Below are 20427 nucleotides of genomic sequence, written 5' to 3' on the forward strand. Positions count from 1 at the left end.
GACCAGCAAAAATATCCCCAATTGTCCAAATGTTCCTTGTTTTACTATCCTTGTGAGAACTTCTGGTCCCCAGAAGGATAGTAAAACCAAACACAGTCCACACACACACACACACACACACACACACACACACACACACACACACACACACACACACACACACACACACACACACACACACACACACACACACACACACACACACACACGGTCACACACACACACACGGTCACACACTCACACATGCACGTGCCTGTATGTCTGAACAGTCAGTCAGTGAGATCACTGCTACAAAAGCAACAGAGCCATTCAGTCACCTCCTGGATTACAGCCTTTATAGCCTTCCTCCATTCAGTCACCTCCTGGATTACAGCCTTTATAGCCTTCCTCCATTCAGTCACCTCCTGGATTACAGCCTTTATAGCCTTCCTCCATTCAGTCACCTCCTGGATTACAGCCTTTATAGCCTTCCTCCATTCAGTCACCTCCTGGATTACAGCCTTTATAGCCTTCCTCCATTCAGTCACTTCAAGGTATGGAAACCATTCACAGATGTAACGTTTAAAGATCAATATGTATATTAGAGATGTATGTAATACATTTGTAGTGATGAGTCAATGCATTTATCACTGTATGAGTCGATGCATTTATCACTGTATGAGTCGATGCATTTATCACTGTATGAGTCGATGCATTTATCACTGTATGAGTTAATGCATTTGTCACTGTATGAGTTAATGTATTTATCACTGTATGAGTCGATGCATTTATCACTGTATGAGTTTTTGATTTGTTTGCTAGTTTACTAAATAATGAATAATAATGCTCAGTCACGCTTTGTGTGTGTGTGTGTGTGTGTGTGTGTGTGTGTGTGTGTGTGTCTGTGTGTGTATGTGTGTGGGTGGGTGTGTGTGTGTGTGCAGGAAGACTCTTGCCTCAGAGAGAGATGACTGTACTTCCTGAAACACACACACTCCCTCCATCTCTCTCTCTCTGCCCACTCTCTCTCTTTCTCTGCCCCCTCTCTAACTCTTTCTCTATCTTTTTCTCTCTCTCTGCCCCCTCTCTATCTCTTTCGCTCTCTCTCCTCTATCCCCTCTTTCTCTCTTTCTCTCTCCCCCTCTCTCCCCCCCTCTCTCTCCCCCCCTCTCTATCTCACTCTCTCATGCTTCCTACCTGGCTCATCCAACCACCTTATTATTGTCCAGGAAAACTTTGAACTGTTCAAAGTTTTCCTGGACAATAATAACATGGTTGGACACACACACACACTTGTGTGTGTGTGTGTGTGTGTGTGTGTGTGTGTGTGTGTGTGTGTGTGTACAGTGGCAGTCATTGCAAAAGCAAGGTTAGTGTGGTTGGAAACTCTTAACCATACTGCCCTCTCTTCCACGCACACTGACACCCCCCCCCCCCCCCCCCCCCCCTCCCGGACACACACAAACAGAGACACATACAAACACTTTCTGTCGTTTTGTTTCTAATTGGCCCCTATAGCCATTACACACAGGGTTTCATGATTCGCTCCTTTAAAGGAAAGGAGAGTTCAACTGATACTCTCTTAGTTACTCAAGGTCATGTGACAGGACGTTATATAGGACTTGCTGCCAGTGAGAATGTGTGTGTGTGTGTGTGTGCTTGCTTTCATGTGTGGATATGAAAGTGATGGTATGATATGGGTTAGTGTGTTAGAGAGTCTGCATGTGAATGTCAACGTCGATGTCAAATACTTTACATACCCTGTTATGTGCACACAATCCCTTTCCAATACTCAGACCCAGAAATGGGGCCTTCTTAAAGGTGTGTTAAGCCTCTCTCTCCTTTGTTGTAGGTCTGACAGTGAGAACAACATACTCCTATGAGCATCAACCCCACTACTAGATGAAGAGAACTCCCTCGCTGCAGGGCCAATGTAGCAAACCATATGTCAGACAGAGTGTTGTGAGCAGTAGCTCTGTGTTATGAGCGAGGGTTATTGACGTGATGTCTAAGCAGCATCCTCCTATCAAGGACTCAGAGGGACTTCACCTCTCCCCTCACCATTCCCCCCCACTCTCCCCCGTGTCCCCCAAGCCCGCTCCTCTCTCCCCACTTCACTCCCCCGTGTCCCCCAGGCCCAATCCTCTCTCCCCTGTCCACCAGCCCCTCTTCTCCCAAACTCAGCTCCCCTTCCCTCAGCCCTTCTCCCCCCTCTCTCAGCCCCAGGACCTAGTAGAGACAGACATCCCTTCTGATGTGAACACATGTCAGTTACTGTCTCCCCTCTCCCAGCCCTCCCTACAATATAGCTACCAGGGCTATACCCAGGACCAGTCATACCAGCAGACAGAGACCCACCCTGACCCAGAAACTCTGCAGGACTACCACGACCATGGCTCCCAAACTAACCTCAACAAACATCAGCTGGACCGGGGGAAGAACCACCAGCTGGACCAGCAGACTAACACCAGCAACAGAAACCACCAGAGGCAGCTCAAGACCCACAAGATCCATCAGACTCCCAACAGCTATCAGGATCCCCTACTGGACTCCCAGACCATGTACAGCAACCAGCAGAACCAGCAGAACCATCACATGAAACAGCAGTCTCTGGACCTTCAGACTCAACTGGACCTTCAGAACTGCAACCACCATCAGAGCCAGCAGATGGAGGTGGACCATCATCAACATCAGTCTCTCCAGAGCCAGCTACAGAACCAGTCTCTCCAGAGCCAGCTACAGAACCAGGTGGACCATCATCAACATCAGTCTGTCCAGAGCCAGCTACAGAACCAGGTGGATCATCATCAACATCAGTCTCTCCAGAGCCAGCTACAGAACCAGGTGGACCATCATCACCATCAGTCTGTCCAGAGCCAGCTACAGAACCAGGTGGACCATCATCAACATCAGCCTCTCCAGAGCCAGCTACAGAACCAGGTGGACCATCATCAACATCAGCCTCTCCAGAGCCAGCTACAGAACCAGGTGGACCATCAACAACATCAGCCTCTCCAGAGCCAGCTACAGAACCAGGTGGACCATCATCACCATCAGTCTCTCCAGAGCCAGCTACAGAACCAGGTGGACCATCATCAACATCAGTCTCTCCAGAGCGAGCTACAGAACCAGGTGGACCATCATCAACATCAGTCTCTCCAGAGCCAGCTACTGAACCAGGTGGACCATCATCAACATCAGTCTCTCCAGAGCGAGCTACAGAACCAGGTGGCCCATCATCAACATCAGTCTGTCGAGAGCCAGCTACTGAACCAGGTGGACCATCATCAACATCAGTCTCTCCAGAGCCAGCTACAGAACCAGGTGGACCATCATCAACATCAGTCTGTCGAGAGCCAGCTACTGAACCAGGTGGACCATCATCAACATCAGTCTCTCCAGAGCCAGCTACAGAACCAGGTGGACCATCATCAACATCAGTCTGTCCAGAGCCAGCTGGACCATCATCAACATCAGTCTGTCCAGAGCCAGCTGGACCATCATCAACATCAGTCTGTCCAGAGCCAGCTACAGAGCCAGCTGGACCATCACCAGCATCAGTCTGTCCAGAGCCAGCTGGACCATCATCAACATCAGTCTGTCCAGAGCCAGCTGGACCATCACCAGCATCAGTCTGTCCAGAGCCAGCTGGACCATCACCAACATCAGTCTGTCCAGAGCCAGCTACAGAGCCAGCTGGACCATCACCAACATCAGTCTGTCCAGAGCCAGCTAAAGATCCAGAAGCACCAGGTCAGACTCCACATCCTAGCCCAGCTCCAGAGACAAGAACAAGGACAGGGAGGGGGCTACTGTCCCCCACAGCCCCCTTCACAGAACCACAGTCACATCCAGCAGCACACACACATCTCCTACACTCAAACACAGACCCACGCACAAAGCTCCTATCTGTACACACAGGCCCACGCAGACCAACAACCAAGCCCCTGTTTGTACACACAGCCAGCACAGAGCCCTCTAACCTCTGTGGAACCCACCTCACCCTGGTACCCTGGTCCCCAGTCTTACTCCAACCCTTTCCCTCACTTCCACTCCCATCCCAACTCTAACTTTAACTCTCACCCTCAATCCAACCCCAGCACTCAGCCCCATCTTCAATCCAAGTACAGCCTCCTCCCCAACCCCAACCCTAACTACAGCCCCAACCCCAACCCTAACTACAGCCCCAACCCCAACCCTAACTACAGCCCCAACCCTAACCCTACCTACAGCCCCAACCCCAGCCCCAACCCTACCTACAGCCCAAACCCTAACCCTACCAACAACCCTAACCCTAACCCCAATACTACCTACAACCCTAACCCTACCTACAGCCCCAACCCTAACTACAGCCCCAACCCAAACCCTACTTATAGCCCCAACCCTACCTACAGCCCCAACCCCAACCCTACCTACAACCCCAACCCTAACCCCAACCCCAGCACCAACCCTACCTACAGCCCCAAACCCAACCCTACCTACAACCCCAACCCTAACCCCAACCCCAGCACCAACCCTACCTACAGCCCCAACCCTAACCCTACCTACAACCCCAACCCTAACCCCAACCCCAGCACCAACCCGAGCTACAGCCCCAGCCCCAACCCCAACCCCAGCCCCAGCCCCAACCCTACCTACAGCCCAAACCCTAACCCTACCTACAACCCCAACCCTAACCCCAACACTACCTACAGCCCCAACCCTAACCCTAACCCTACCTACAGCCACATCCCTAACCCCAACCCTACCTACAGCCCAAACCCTACCCCTAACCCCATTTACAGCCACAACCCTAACCCTACCTACAGCTCCCACCCTAACCATAGTCCCTACTCTTACCCTCACCTCAGCCCTCAATCCAGCCCCATACCCCATCCTAACCAGCCCGGCCCAAGCCCTTCCTATATTCCCTACCCAAACCCTAGCCCTAGATGCAGCCCTCTCTACCTCTCTCCCCCTCTCCTTCTGCGTGGGGGGTGGGAGTCAGAGAGGGGGGTAAGTCCAGCCGTCCAGCAGATGACCACAGAGAGGAGAGGACCACACGTGAACCACCTGAATCAATTGAATCACTTGAACCATTTCAATCAATTGAACCATCTGAAGCCTCTCTACTCGCCCCCAGCACAGCAGACACAGGTACAGTAACATCCTCCCAAGGGGGAGTCTGGGTAGTCTGTGTTAGCTCGCTGAGCTAACAACTAAAGCATTAAGGATATCTGATATACTTAACAGAGTGTGTTAAATTAATGTTGGTTTTGTTGCTCTTTTAGATGACATTGAGAGAACATTTGGGAAACTATGAGACACCAAACTGCAGGTATGCTGGTGTGTGTGCATGTGTGTGTGTGTGTGTGTGTGTGTGTGTGTGTGTGTGTGTGTGTGTGTGTGTGTGTGTGTGTGTGTGTGTGTGTGTGTGGTGTGTGTGTGTGTGTGTGTGCATGTGCGTGTGTGCGTGTGCGCGCGTGTGTGCGTGTGCGTGTGCGTGTGTGTGTGTGTGTTAGATATACAGGGTTTTCTGGGGGGGGGGGGATAAAAATATATATACAGAGGGTGGGACAGGGAAATGTAACAACATTACTTGTGCTACTATAAGGCGTGCAGTGAAATGCTTACATGCAGACATAGACAGTACCAGTGTAAAGTCTGGACACACCTACTCATTCCAGGGTTTTTCTTTATTTTTAGTATTTTCTACATTGTAGAATAATAGTGAAGACATCAAAATGATGAAATAACACATAGAATCATGTTGTACCTAAAAAAGTGTTGAACAAAACAAAATATATTTTATATTTGAGATTCTTCAAAGTAGCCACCCTTTGCCTTGATGACAGCTTTGAACACTCTTGACATTCTCTCAACCAGCTTCACCTGGAATGCTTTTCCAACAGTCTTGAAGGAGTTCCCACATATGCTGAGCACTTGTTGGCTGCTTTTCCTTCAGTCTGTGGTCCAACTCATCCCAAACCATCTCAATTTGGTTGAGGTCGGGTGATTGTGGAGGCCAGGTCATCTGATGCAGCACTCTATCAATCTCCTTCTTGGTCAAATAGCCCTTACAGAGCTTGTGTTGGGTCATTGTCCTGTTGAAAACCAAATGATAGTCCCACTAAACTCAAACCAGATGGGATGGCGTATCGCTGCAGAATGCTATGGTAGCCATGCTGGTTAAGTGTAACTTGAATTCAAAATAAATCACTGACAGTGTCACCAGCAAAGCACCCCCATACCATCACACCTCCTCCATGCTTCACGTTGGGTACCACACATGCGGAGATGTTCTCCTACTCTGCGTCTCAGAAAGATGCGGCTGTTGTAACCAAAAATGTGGACTCATCAGACTAAAGGACAGATTTCCACTGGTCTAATGCCCATTGCTCATGTTTCTTGGCCCAAGCAAGTCTCTTCTTCTTATTGGTGCCCTTTAGTAGTAGTTTCTTTGCAGCAATTCGACCATGAAGGCCTGATTCATGCAGTCTCCTCTGAACAGTTGATGTTGAAAGTAACAGTGTGTCTGTTACTTGAACTCTGTGAAGCATTTATTTGGGCTGCAATCTGAGGCTGGTAACTCTATTGAACTTATCCTCTGCAGGAGAGGTAACTCTGGGTCTTCCTTTCCTAAAGCGGTCCTCGTGAGAGCCAGTTTCATCATAGCGCTTGATGGTTTTTGCGACTGCACTTTAAGAAACTTTTAATGTTCTTGAAATTGACTGACCTTCATGTGTTAAAGTAATGATGAACTGTCGTTACTCTTTGCTTATTTGAGCTGTTTTTGCCATAATATGGACTTGGTCTTTTTCCAAATAGGGCTATCTTCTGTATACCATCCCTACCTTGTCACAACACAACTGATTGGCTCAAACACATTAAGAAGGAAAGGAATTCAACAAATTAACTTTTAAAAAGGCACACCTTTTAATTTAAATGCATTCCAAGTGACCACCTCATGAACTGGTTGAGAGAATGCCAAGAGTGTGCAAAGCTGTCATCAAGGCAAAGGGTGGCTACTTTGAAGAATCTCAAATATAAAATATATTTTGATTTGATTAACACTTTTTTTGGTTACTACATGATTCCATGTGTTATTTCATAGTTTTGATGTCTTCACTATTATTCTACAATGTAAAAAACAGCAAAAATAAGTAGGTGTGTCCAAACTTTTGACTGGTTTGAGCATAGGAACACATCCCTAGCCATGGCAAAAATGCATATAATTGCAGGAAATTAGCTTTCAAACTACAAGATTTTAATCAGCTACGTTAAAAAATGTGTAGAATTACAGGAAATTGGCTTTAAAACACCAACATTTCTCTCCGCCAAGATGGGGGCCTCAAAAAAGTGATGATGATATTGATTATGATGATGATGATATTGATTATGATGATAATATTGATTATGATGATGATGATATTGATTATGATGATGATATTGATGATGATGATGATGATGATGATATTGATTATGATGATGATATTGATGATGATGATGATGATATTGATTATGATGATAATATTGATTATGATGATGATATTGATGATGATGATATTGATCATGATGATGAAATTGATTGATGATGATATTGATGATGATGATGATGATATTGATTATGATGATTATCATTATGATGATGATATTAATGTGTGTGTGTGTGTGTGTGTGTGTGTGTGTGTGTGTGTGTGTGTGTGTGTGTGTGTGTGTGTGTGTGTGTGTGTGTGTGTGTCAGCAGGTTGCTGTGTTCTGTGTGTCAGAGGGTCTTTAAGAGTCTTCCTGCTCTGAACGGACACATGCGCTCTCACGGAGGACTCCGAGGACAGACCGGCAGGTCACAAACATACAGAACGGTGAGATGACACACACACACACACACACACAATACTTCTCTATCCCTGAAATTTAAATTCAAATGAAATGTATTTATTTATATAGCCCTTCTTAGATCAGCTGATATATCAAAGTGCTGTACAGAAACCCAGCCTAAAACCCCAAACAGCAAGCAATGCAGGTGAAGAAGCATTCTCTTTCTCATGTCTCTTTCTCTCTCTCTCGCTCTCTCAGCAGAAGGAAGGGGTGATTCCAGGGTCTCCTGTCCCCATAGTGATGCCTGTCTCTGTGCCCGTCAGACTCCCTGCCTCCCCCCTTCCATGCCTGGAAGAGGAGCGCCAAGAGGGGGAGGATGAGGGAAGGAAAGAAAGGAAAAAAGACAAGAGGAGGTATCCCCATCGCCACCCTCCTCTTGTCCTGCCCTGCCAGTCCACTAGGGGTGTTGTGGTGTTCCAGAGTGTTCTGCGTTCAATTGTTCAACTGACCTACTACACCCCTCCTCCCTTGCTGAGGCCAGACAGGGAGGGAACTGGGCTATACTGCTCTCTAACCACGAGTGATGGTGACTTGCTAATGTCCGGGGAGCAGACAATAAAGATCAAACCGTAAGAACATCACCCCTTACTAACCTCCTACCCAATCACATTACCCCTTACTAACCTCCTACCCAATCACATCGCCCCTTACTAACCACCTACCCAATCACATCACCCCTTACTAACCGCCTATCCAATCACATCATCCGTTACTAACCGCCTACCCAATCATATCACCCCTTACTAACCTCCTACCCAATCACATCACCCCTTACTAACCTCCTACCCAATCACATCACCCCTTACTAACCTCTTACCCAATCACATCACCCCTTACTAACCTCCTACCCAATCACATCACCCCTTACTAACCTCCTAGACTTGCATTACTAAACCATCTTTTACGCTTCAAGTCTATTTTTAGTGCAGAGAAACACATCTGTGAAGCATATGCAACTATGATTGGTTATTGACCTATCACTCACAGGAGGATCAACGTGGGGATTGGATTTCAGGCTGATGTCCCACCTCTTCAGGACCAAAGACACTCTCACTCAGACACCCACAATGCACTGGTGTTGTGGACGCCCTGGGATGCCCTGGAGAACTCATCCACCCAGCACAGAGGTACACACTCAAAGCTAACGCATTAGTACACCCACTACAATCATGCAGTACAGTATACAGCAAGCAGTTTAGCAGTTACACCGGCAGGCCCCGGTGGCAATAAATTAATAAAACCAAAAGCTTACCTTGACGTGAAAGAGTTCCAGTGTTGGATAGCCATACCCAACTAGCTAACATAGCATCCCTCTCTGTTTTAGCCAGGTGTTTGAGTAAGCTAAACTAGCTAGCTGCATTTGCTAGCTAAGAAAGTGAAAGCGAAAAAAAATACTGTGAAATATAGCTAGCTCTCTCTCTCTCTTGCTTCTCTTTCATTGTTGAATTAATTAATTTGTTCAAAACTGTTCAACTATTGTCTTTCTCTCTCTTTGAGTCAACTACTCACTACATTTGATGCACTGCAGTGCTAGCTAGCTGTAGCTTATGCATTCAGTTCTAGATTCATTTTCTGATCCTTTGATTGGGTGGAGAACATGTCAGTTCATGCTGCAAGAGCTCTGATAGGTTGGAGGATGTCCTCCGGAAGTTGTCATAATTGCTGTATAAGTCTATGGAAAGGGGTGAGAACCATGAGCCTCCTAGGTTTTGTATTGAATTCAATTTACCCAGAGGAGGACGGAAACTAGCTGTCCTCCGGCTACACCATGGTGCTACCCTACAGAGTGCTGTTGAAGCTACTGTAGACCTTCATTGCAAAACATTGTGTTTTATTCAATTATTCGGTGACGTGAATATATCTATTGTAGTTTTGTCTAAAAAGGATAACTTTTTAAATGTTTCAATATTTTATTTTTCTGAAATTCACTGTGGATGGTCCTCTCCTTCCTCCTCTGAGGAGCCTCCACTGCACACACACACACACACACACACACACACACACACACACACACACACACACACACACACACACACACACACACACACACACACACACACACACACACACACACACACACACACACTCTCTAGCAAGGCTCAAGCCATGCCCACCTGATATTACCCCTCTGTTCTGTTTTCATTTGGCTGTGTTTGAGAAGTGGATCATTTATTTGTCAACTAATTATCACTTCACCAATTACTGTCAAAATATAAACTGACAATATTCATACTATTACATGTTCAAACCACCTTTTCTCTTGGACTTTACTATCAGGGAAAAGTGTGAAGCGATATCTGAAATGGATGGTGGAATCATGGGAAATCGTAGACATGGGAACAAAAATGTTTTGACCCACGTGTTTACACTACATGACCGAAAGTATGTGGACACCTGCTCGTCGAACAATTCATTCCAAAATCATTGGCATTAAATATGGAGTTGGTCCTCCCTCCTTTGCTGCTCTAACAGCCTCCAATATTCTAAGAAGGCTTTCCATTTGTTCTTGGAAAATTGCTGTGAAGACTTGCTTCCATTCAGCCAGAAGAGCATTTGTGAGGTCGGCACTGACGTTGGGCGATTAGGCCTGGCTCGCAGCCAGCGCTCCAATTCATTCCAAAGGTGTTCGATGAGGGTTGAGGTCAGGGCTCTGTGCAGGCCAGTCAAGTTCTTCCACACCGATCTCGACAAACCATTTCTGTATGGAACTCACTTTGTGGATGGGGGCATTGTCATGCTGAAACAGGAAAGGGCCTTCCCCAAACTGTTGCTAGAATGTCATTGTATGCTGTAGTGTTAAGATTTGCCTTCATTGGACCTACGGGGACTAGACTGAACCATGAAAAACAGCCCTAGTCTATTATTCCTCCTCTACCAAACTTTACAGTTGGCACTATGCATTGGGGCAGGTTGCTTCTCCTGGCATCTGCCAAACCCAGATTAATCCGTCGGACTGCCAAACATTGAAGCATGATTCAGCACTCCAGAGAACACGTTTCCACTCCTTTACAGTCCAATGGCGGAGAGGTTTACACCACTCCAGCCAATGCTGCTCGGCCATGGAAACCCATTTCATGAAGCTCCCGACGAACAGTTCTTGTGCTGATGTTGCTTCCAGAGGCAGTTTGGAACTCGGTAGTGAGTGTTGCACCCGAGGACAAATGATATTTATGCGCTACGTGCTTCAGCACTGGGTGGTCCCATTCTGTGAGCTTGTGTGGCCTACCACTTTGTGGCTGAGCCGTTGTTGCTCCTAGACATTTACACTTACATAATCAGCACTTACAGTTGACCGAGGCAGCTCTAGCAGGGTAGAAATGTGACGAACTGACTTGTTGGAAAGGTGGCATCCTGTGCCATTGCCACATTGAAAGTCACTGAGCTCTTCAGTACGTGCCATTCTACTGCAAATGTTTGTCTATGGAGATTGCATGGCTGTGTGCTCCATTTTATACATCTGTCAGCAATGGGTGTGGCTGAAATAGCCGAATCCACTAATATGAAGGGGTGTCCACATACTTTTGTATATATAGTGTATAAAAATGTATATATTGATGGGGATTAAACACACTGACACGGCCACTACATGATCTGAGAGAAAACTTTGTGGGATAGTATAATTTTTTTAAATGTTTTATTAGATAATAATGTACTACAGCTGCATACTCCATTATGCAGCTGTTACATTTATCAGAACTGTATTTTTGACCTTTTATCAATTTTCAACAACCGTTCCTACCCAACCACCCACACAACCACCCACACAACCACCCACCCACACACCAGGGCTGGGGTCAATTGGAATTGAAGGCAGTCAGTTCAGGAGGTAAACTATATAAAAATTCAACATTAGATTTTTTTTTTTTCAATTACTTTAAAAAAGTTTTTTTTATGTTTTAATTTTAAAATTAAAATCACTTCCTGAATTGACTTCCCAGCACTGCCACACACACAATACACACACACACATTCTATACGAAATCATGTAGATTGAGAGTGTGGTCATGTTCCCTCTCAAAAGAGATAATATCTCACTCTCTCTCTCTCTCTCTCTCTCTCTCTCTCTCTCTCTCTCTCTCTCTCTCTCTCTCTCTCTCTCTTCCCCCCCCAGTGGAGTGTCTGTTGATGATGTCACGTTCCAGTGTGTGTCCAGGGGGCGGGACTAACTCTGAGTACGCCCTGCACAGCCTATCTGAGAGCAGAGGAGACTTCCTGGTCAGAGTTTACATTTACATCACCTCAATCAATCACATGTTGTTTTGTCTCTGAGGGAAAAATCAGCAACATTAACACAGAAAAGACAGAATGAAGAAACACTAATCACTGTGTTGTAATGTCGTGTCCTAACCTAACCTCAGCTCCAACTCCAACATGTCGCCTCTGGCTACAGCATTCTTCTACTTTGTATTATCTAATCAATAAAATCAACCACCAATAAATCAGTCGATGAATCAGTCTTGAGATTTCCCTCATTTCCTCTCGCTGTCTCCACCTCTAGGAGACTCTGGAGAAGATGCTCCTTCAGCACTGGCCGATGCCAGCCAACGCTCTCTCCTCCTACCACTACGCAGGTGTGTGTGATTCACACACTCAAACACTGTCTAAGCAGTTCCATACATAACTCTCTGTCTCTCTCTCAATTTCTAAATTCAATTTGCTTTATTAGCATGACGTAACAATGTACATCTTGCCAAAGCATACTTTGGCGATGAAGTGATACATACATTTACAATATTAACATAATTAAAAATGATAATAATCATGATTGTCGATGATAATCAAGATAATCAAGATTGTCAATCAGTAACAGCAATAATCTAGGGTAAAAATAACAATGGTATAGAGGACATGTGCAAGTTGGTTGGTCTGTCAGAAACTCTCTCACCCTCTCTGTCTTTCTCTGTCTTTCTCTCTCTCTCCTCTCTCTCTCTCTCGTTCTCTTTCTCTGTCTCTCTTTCTCTCTCTCTCTCTTTCTCTGTCTCTCTTTCTCTCTCTTTCTCTCTCTCTTTCTCTCTCTCTCGCTCTCTCTCTCTTTCTCTCTCGCTCTCTTTCCCTGTCTATCTTTCTCTTTTTCTCTCTTTCTCTCTCTCATTCTCTCTCTCTCTAGCTCTCTCTCTCTCTCTCTCTCTCTCCTCGCTCTCTTTCTCTCTCTCTTTCTCTCTTTCTCTCTCTCTCTGTCTCAGGGAGTGATAAGTGGAGTCCAGTGGAGAAGAGATTGGTGAAGAAAGCCTTTATGATGTACCAGAAGGACTTCCACCGCATTCAGAAAACAGTACGGAACACAACGCTTTTCACACCCTCACTAACTACTATCACTCTATAGATTTTTGGATTAACGTGTGTGTGTGTGTGTGTGTGTGTGTGTGTGTGTGTGTGTGTGTGTGTGTGTGTGTGTGTGTGTGTGTGTGTGTGTGTGTGTGTGTGTGTGTGTGTGTGTGTGTGTGTGTGTGTGTGTGTGTGTGTGTGTGTGTGTGTGTGTGTGTGTGTAGGTGGGGACTAAGTCAGTGTCTCAGTGTGTAGAGTATTACTACACCTGGAAGAGGAGGCTGCGTCTAAATGTAAGGACCCCAGTCGGGCTGGCCAGCACACTGCCTGAGGTAAATGTAAGGACATTGAACAGAAAGCTTATGGAATATGTTAGCACGTGTAAAGAAACGTTCACATACAATCAGCCTTGTTGAATGCTGCATCACTTTCTGTTTTCCAGTGAAGGCGTTGAGTCGTTAGTCTATCCAGGGCTTTTACATAGTCACGAAGTAAAGGAAGCCATTTTAGATTGCTGGGACCCAGACTGTGTCTCTGCTCTTTGATAAGGGGGCACAATGGTTAGGGAGGGACTTGAGGAGGTGCCCCACCAATAAGGAGCTCTCAATAAACAGATCACCTGACCTCTCTGGGCCAATGACTATATATCTGAATGGACAGAGCCATTGATCACATGACACCAGTCATTCCTTTGTGAAGATTCAAAAGTGCATTTGAAGCCAAGGAAGTTTAAGCTTCTCCAGGAAATGAAGTTGCAGGCTAGCTTAGTGCTGCCCCCTCTGATTGAGTATCTCAAGTTGAAGGCCAACCAGGGTACTGCAGGCTGCCAATAGCTACTAAATTATCATTATCACGTCTTCTGAGTGATTTAAACATAATCAGGGCATACATCTAGTGTGTTAGAACCAATTATTGTCTCCATGATTGTCTTCCAACATGTATTTATTCACATGAAGATTGACAGGGGCGCAACTTTCACTGGGGACGGGGGGGATATGACCCCCCCCCCCCACACACACACATTCTGAAATTGTATTTTTGTCCCCCCCAGTTTTATAATTGCACTGTGATACAAAACGCAGCACCGGTGTGCTTTAGGACCATGTGGATTCCTCAGAGCGGTTGGGTAGGCTGTTTTCCGTTTTCAGCCAGCTGGATTTAGGACTGTACTGGACACCACAGAGCATGCGGACAGGCTGTGTGAAGGCAAAGCTTCTGAAAGGCTGGCATATAGGATCAGCACAGGAGAGATGATCAGAGGCAGTTGCTGTCTGTGTTGCGCTTTTTCTCAGAGTTGTAAAAGCAAGCATAGCAGAAACTGGCTACTCTTTAGTTGAATGATCTAGCTGGCAAGGTAACTGCTGTTTGACATAATTGTTTTTATTTATTCCTAGTGCTGAGCTAGAAGTGTAACTGACATGTTATGTTAGCTAATGTTTCATCCCCTCTCCACTGAAGTGAATGAACTACTAGCAGCTAGATAGCTAGCTAGTAGCTACCACAGCCAATCCAGCTCTAGCTAGCCTCTAGCTATCTGTCAGGTAGCAGTACCTAAAGGCTGTTGTGTGTATGGAAATATTTTGTAGCCTTTGTTTTGTCCCATTTCAACAGAAGTACATTTGATGATGTACCATAGTACCATTAGCTAGAGCTAGCCAAACATTGGCTAACCTTAATGTTAGTTTTTATTAGTCAGTATAGCAATGTAATGTTATTGATCTGTCAGTTTCCCTAGCTAATTCCCTAGTTTTCACACTGACATGGTATTAACAGCTCTACAGGCTTCACTGTCATTTTGCACAGTCAGTACACAACACTATGCTCATCATGTCTCTTAGCAGGATCAGATGGTGACAGGTGTCCCAGCAGGGTCAGACAGCCAGGGAAGACCAGTCTACGGAGCTCAGGTGAATTTTGCAGTATATTATAACAACCAGTGAATGGATACAACGTTCCATCTTGAGTTGATGGGTTGGCTACAGTCTGGGATCTGGGAATAATAATTTCAATTATTGAACCATTGATTCTATTCTTGGATAATATAATGTATAAATGTACACCAAGGTAATTCTTTGTCATGCCTCATCTGAGCAGGATCAGATGGTGACTGGGGTCTCATCAGGGTCAGGCAACCAGGGAACTTCCATAGATACAACCCTTTATTCTCTCTGTGCAGCAAACACTGGACAAGCAAGAAGCTTCAAAGTTGGAACTGTTTTAAGGCAGTCTGATAAACCTCTCAAGTTGATTTCCAAACTGTATCAAGGTTGATAGAGGCTTTTCCCAATGACACAAAACATGTAAAACAAAAATGTGAGGAAAGACTTGGGAGACACTAGGAGAGATACCTATTTAGGCAATCCCTAGCTGCTGGGCTGCTCATTCCTGGCCCTTGGGCTCTGTTGTACTGTTGGTTGTCACTCTGGCCTTGGCCTAAGACACCTGAAACCAATAAGGAATGTTTCACTAAGATCCTAAAGCTGGGTGTGTTGGGTTGGGGCACTGCAGGGCCGTGGACCTCTAGGTACTATGTACTATTAGTACTATTAGGCCTATGATGTGAATTACATGGAGGATGTACTGCTTCTGTGTGTTCATGTGTAGGAGGTCTATGTCTGTTTTGTTAAAACTATTGTTTTTCAAACATTTCCCTTAAGACATAAAAAAAAGAGATGGGAAGGAAGTTGTTGGGGAGAGAGTTATTAACTAGACTGGTGGGGGTCAGGCATGCAGGCGGCTCGGGCTGGCTGGGCGGCTCTGGCTGGCTGGGAGGCTCTGGCTGGCTGTGCAGCTCTGGCTGGCTGGGCGGCTCGGGCTGGCTAGGCGGCTCTGGCTGGCTGGGCGGCTCTGGCTGGCTGAGTGGCTCGGGCTGGCTGAGCGGCTCTGGCTGAAATTTCATATAGAGGATGTCTTAAAGACACTCAAAAGTGAAGTCTTTGTACTTCATTTGTAAGAGTTGTTCATTTGTTAGGCTATTAGTTAATAAAGGTGGAACACAATATTGAATTATCATTGATCTAGTTCAGTCTTATCAATCACTTACCTAGCTTGATGACTGCTAGAAGGGCTATGGGTCATTTTAGATTGTGTAGAAATACAGGAAATTAGCTTTAGATGCCCCCAAAAATGGGAGGACCTTCAATGAACCCCCCCACTTCTAAAACTAAAGTTGCGCCCCTGTAGATAGACCACAAAGATTGTCATTTTCCCCTCACTATAATGGGGGGGTCTTGTTTTCTACAAACAATGCCTGCAGTACCATGGTCGGCCTTGAACTTTGTGGCTTCACTGAGAGGGGGCAGTCGTTCTCCCCTGCTCTGGGCCCACAGCCAATCACATCGTCTCCCTCGTCAGCGGGGACTACAATGACAGACAGGTGAGTGTCTCTGTGGAGAGAAATAGAGACAGAGAGAGTGCAATATTTACTGTCCATTTCAAATTAAAAAAACTATGTTGTTTTGTGTCTTCTCACTTTTGTTTATTGTTTATTTCAGTTGCTTAGGCAATGTAAACACTTTTCCCATTGCCAATAAAGCTCATTTGATTTGAACTGAAAGAGAGAGAGAGAGAGAGAGAGAGAGAGAGAGAGAGAGAGAGAAGCCAGACAAGGTATAGAGAGAACCTACCAGACTAGCTGTCAGTACTACTGTAACCTGTTCTCTCTCTAGGTCTATCCATCTCAGCCCACCATGAATGGTAAGATGGGGCTCCACGCCATTTCCACACAGAATGCCTGCCAACCGATCCACAGTAGTTCCTCCTGTCCCCTTCTCCAGGTTGGTTCTGGTTCTGGTTGCTGTAGCCCAGCCCTGGGAGAGGTAGAGAGGCCCAGCAAGGTTCACTTTTATGGGCCGGTCTGTCTGAGCATGTCCCCCTCTCTATTCAGCTCCAGTCCCAGACCGAGCGACTCTCCCCCCCAGCGCCAAGCACCACACACAGCCTACCCCTCCATACCCCTGTAGGGCGTGTGCCAAGTAAGAGAGATACCTTCTATCTATCCATCCAGCAACTTCTCTACTGTATATTCTCTTGTCTGTCTGTCTGTCTGTCTGTCTGTCTGTCTGTCTGTCTGTCTGTCTGTCTGTCTGTCTGTCTGTCTGTCTGTCTGTCTGTCTGTCTGTCTGTCTGTCTGTCTGTCTGTCTGTCTGTCTGTCTGTCTGTCTGTCTGTCTGTCTGTCTGTCTGTCTGTCTGTCTGTACTGTGTTCTCATCTCTCCTCCTCTCCTTCAGGGTGTTCTCTAAAGTGAAGAGTCGTAATGCTCACATGAAGACACGTCGCCATGAGGACCACCAGGAGGAGCAGCACTGACCCTAAACCCTACACCAGCACTGACCCTAAACCTAAAACCCTACACCAGCACTGACCCTAAACCCTAAACCCTACACCAGCACTGACCCTAAACCCTACACCAGCACTGACCCTAAACCTAAAACCCTACACCAGCACTGACCCTAAACCCTAAACCCTACACCAGCACTGACCCTAAACCCTAAACCCTACACCAGCACTGACCCTAAACCCTACACCAGCACTGACCCTAAACCTAAAACCCTACACCAGCACTGACCCTAAACCCTAAACCCTACACCAGCACTGACCCTAAACCCTACACCAGCACTGACCCTAAACCCTAAACCCTACACCAGCACTGACCCTAAACCCTTAACCCTACACCAGCACTGACCCTAAACCCTAAACCCTACACCAGCACTGACCCTAAACCCTAAACCAGCACTGACCCTAAACCCTACACCAGCACTGACCCTAAACCCTTAACCCTACACCAGCACTGACCCTAAACCCTAAACCCTACACCAGCACTGACCCTAAACCCTAAACCAGCACTGACCCTAAACCCTACTCCAGCACTGACCCTAAACCCTAAACCCTACACCAGCACTGACCCTAAACCCTAAACCCTACACCAGCACTGACCCTAAACCCTACACCAGCACTGACCCTAAACCAGCACTGACCTTAAACCATCAGGACAAGCCCTGTACTGCCCTCTACAGTCCAACTCATCCATCAGGACAAGCCCTGTACTGCCCTCTACAGTCCAACTCATTACCAAGATCATCATACAGGGCCGGATAACTTTTGAACGACTGGGGCCAAGGCTTAAGGCTAAGTTCACTGCTAGAACCTTGGTAGGAGCATTGTTACATCTCCAAAACCCATTGTTAATAAGGTCACACTTGAAAACACTGGTGATCTAACGAGGCCTCAAACCACTGTAGAACAACATCAGTAGATGTGTCGTTGCCTTCCCATAGCCACTTTGTATGCGTACTCGCTCCGGAATGGGAAAAATATTCTTTCTATTTTATCCAGTTAAGTTCAATTATATTCCTATTACTAAAATATCAAATGATATAAAATAAAGCATATCTTGTCTGCTAAATGAACAAGCCTACGGCCTATAGCATGGCTCATAGCCAGATAACATACAGTAGGCCAACACATAGCGTTTTGTTCTGAAATACATTTTCTTTATAATGTTTCTTTAGAGCTGCCTAAATTAAATCATGGATTTATTGTGATGGTGTAGACTATATTACTATGATTTATTTAGTCGTTTTTAAAAAAAATGTAGATGTTCCAAAGGTCTGCATCAGTGGCTTGTATGTGTGGAGGCCTGGAGATAAACGTGTTTATGTTAATTAACGGTCAGTTACCGTGAGGCCGGCAGACATTTGCGTGACAATAACCGGCTGACAAAAAGTCATGACCGCCACAGCCCTAGGAAAGATGCATCGTTAAAACACTTGTAAGCCTTTAATAAGTTTCATTGCTATTGGGAAACCGTTACCAGACCAATGTGAGCCTATCGTTTCGTATCAGTTCATATCAGTTCATATATATGTTCACAGCAGAGTTTGAGGATTATATGGCTGCGTTTACACAGGCAGCCCAATTCAGATTATTTTTCCCCCACAATTATTGGCGTGAGAGCTTATCTGATTGGTCAAAATACCAATTAGTGTAAAAAGATCAAAATTGGGCTCATTAATGTTCCATGTGGTATTGCCATTTACATTTACATTTACGTCATTTAGCAGACGCTCTTATCCAGAGCGACTTACAAATTGGTGCATTCACCTTATGATATCCAGTGGAACAACCACTTTACAATAGTACATCTATATCTTTTTTTTTGGGGGGGGGGGGGGGGTCAGAAGGATTGCTTTATCCTATCCCAGGTATTCCTTAAAGAGGTGGGGTTTCAGGTGTCTACGGAAGGTGGTGATTGACTCCGCTGTCCTGGCGTCGTGAGGGAGCTTGTTCCACCATTGGGGTGCCAGAGCAGCGAACAGTTTTGACTGGGCTGAGCGGGAACTGTGCTTCCGCAGAGGTAGAGGGGCCAGCAGGCCAGAGGTGGATGAACGCAGTGCCCTTGTTTGGGTGTAGGGCCTGATCAGAGCCTGAAGGTACGGAGGTGCCGTTCCCCTCACAGCTCCGTAGGCAAGCACCATGTTCTTGTAGCAGATGCGAGCTTCAACTGGAAGCCAGTGGAGTGTGCGGAGGAGTGGGGTGACGTGAGAGAACTTGGGAAGGTTGAACACCAGACGGGCTGCGGCGTTCTGGATGAGTTGTAGGGGTTTAATGGCACAGGCAGGGAGCCCCGCCAACAGGGAGTTGCAGTAATCCAGACGGGAGATGACAAGTGCCTGGATTAGGACCTGCGCCGCTTCCTGTGTAAGGCAGGGTCGTACTCTGCAAATGTTGTATAGCATGAACCTACAGGATCGGGTCACCGCCTTGATGTTAGCGGAGAACGACAAGGTGTTGTCCAGGGTAACGCCGAGGCTCTTAGCACTCTGGGAGGACACAATGGAGTTGTCCACCATGATGGCGAGATCATGGAAAGGGCAGTCCTTCCCCGGGAGGAAGAGCAGCTCCGTCTTGCCAAGGTTCAGCTTGAGGTGGTGATCCGTCATCCACACTGATATGTCTGCCAGACATGCAGAGATGCGATTCGCCACCTGGTTATCAGAAGGGGGAAAGGAGAAGATTAATTGTGTGTCGTCTGCGTAGCAATGATAGGAGAGACCATGTGAGGATATGACAGAACCAAGTGACTTGGTGTATAGCGAGAATAGGAGAGGGCCTAGAACTGAGCCCTGGGGGACACCAGTGGTGAGAGCACGTGGTGCGGAGACGGATTCTCGCCACGCCACCTGGTAGGAGCGACCTGTCAGGTAGGACGCAATCCAAGAGTGAGCCACGCCGGAGATACCCAACTCGGAGAGGGTGGAGAGGAGGATCTGATGGTTCACAGTATCAAAGGCAGCAGATAGGTCTAGAAGGATGAGAGCAGAGGAG

General features: G+C 46.4%; 1 protein-coding gene across 6 annotated transcripts; it reads left to right on the forward strand.

Moving 5' to 3' along the window:
• Positions 1-268: 268 nt before the first annotated feature.
• Positions 269-19249, forward strand: LOC106611410 (uncharacterized). Of its 6 annotated transcripts, none has more exons than XR_006771004.2 (13): positions 269-533; positions 1832-5115; positions 5250-5296; positions 7703-7820; positions 8035-8405; positions 8824-8963; positions 11948-12051; positions 12335-12407; positions 13020-13108; positions 13326-13433; positions 14940-16477; positions 16770-16877; positions 16988-17066. XR_006771004.2 is itself a non-coding variant. In XM_045723702.2 (13 exons), exons 2-13 carry the CDS (start codon positions 1984-1986, stop codon positions 17345-17347), a joined length of 4395 nt encoding a protein of 1464 aa, XP_045579658.2. In that variant the 5' UTR covers positions 269-533; positions 1832-1983; the 3' UTR covers positions 17348-19249. The 6 variants fall into 6 exon arrangements, 1 of the variants encoding a protein (XP_045579658.2); XR_006771006.2 differs by having other exon boundaries at positions 14940-15008; positions 16358-16877; positions 16988-17051; XR_014378762.1 differs by having other exon boundaries at positions 14943-15008; positions 16358-16877; positions 16988-17051.
• Positions 19250-20427: the final 1178 nt, after the last annotated feature.

This window comes from Salmo salar, chromosome 09, assembly GCF_965601325.2.
Source record: "Salmo salar chromosome 09, fSalSal1, whole genome shotgun sequence".
NCBI lineage: Eukaryota > Metazoa > Chordata > Actinopteri > Salmoniformes > Salmonidae > Salmo > Salmo salar.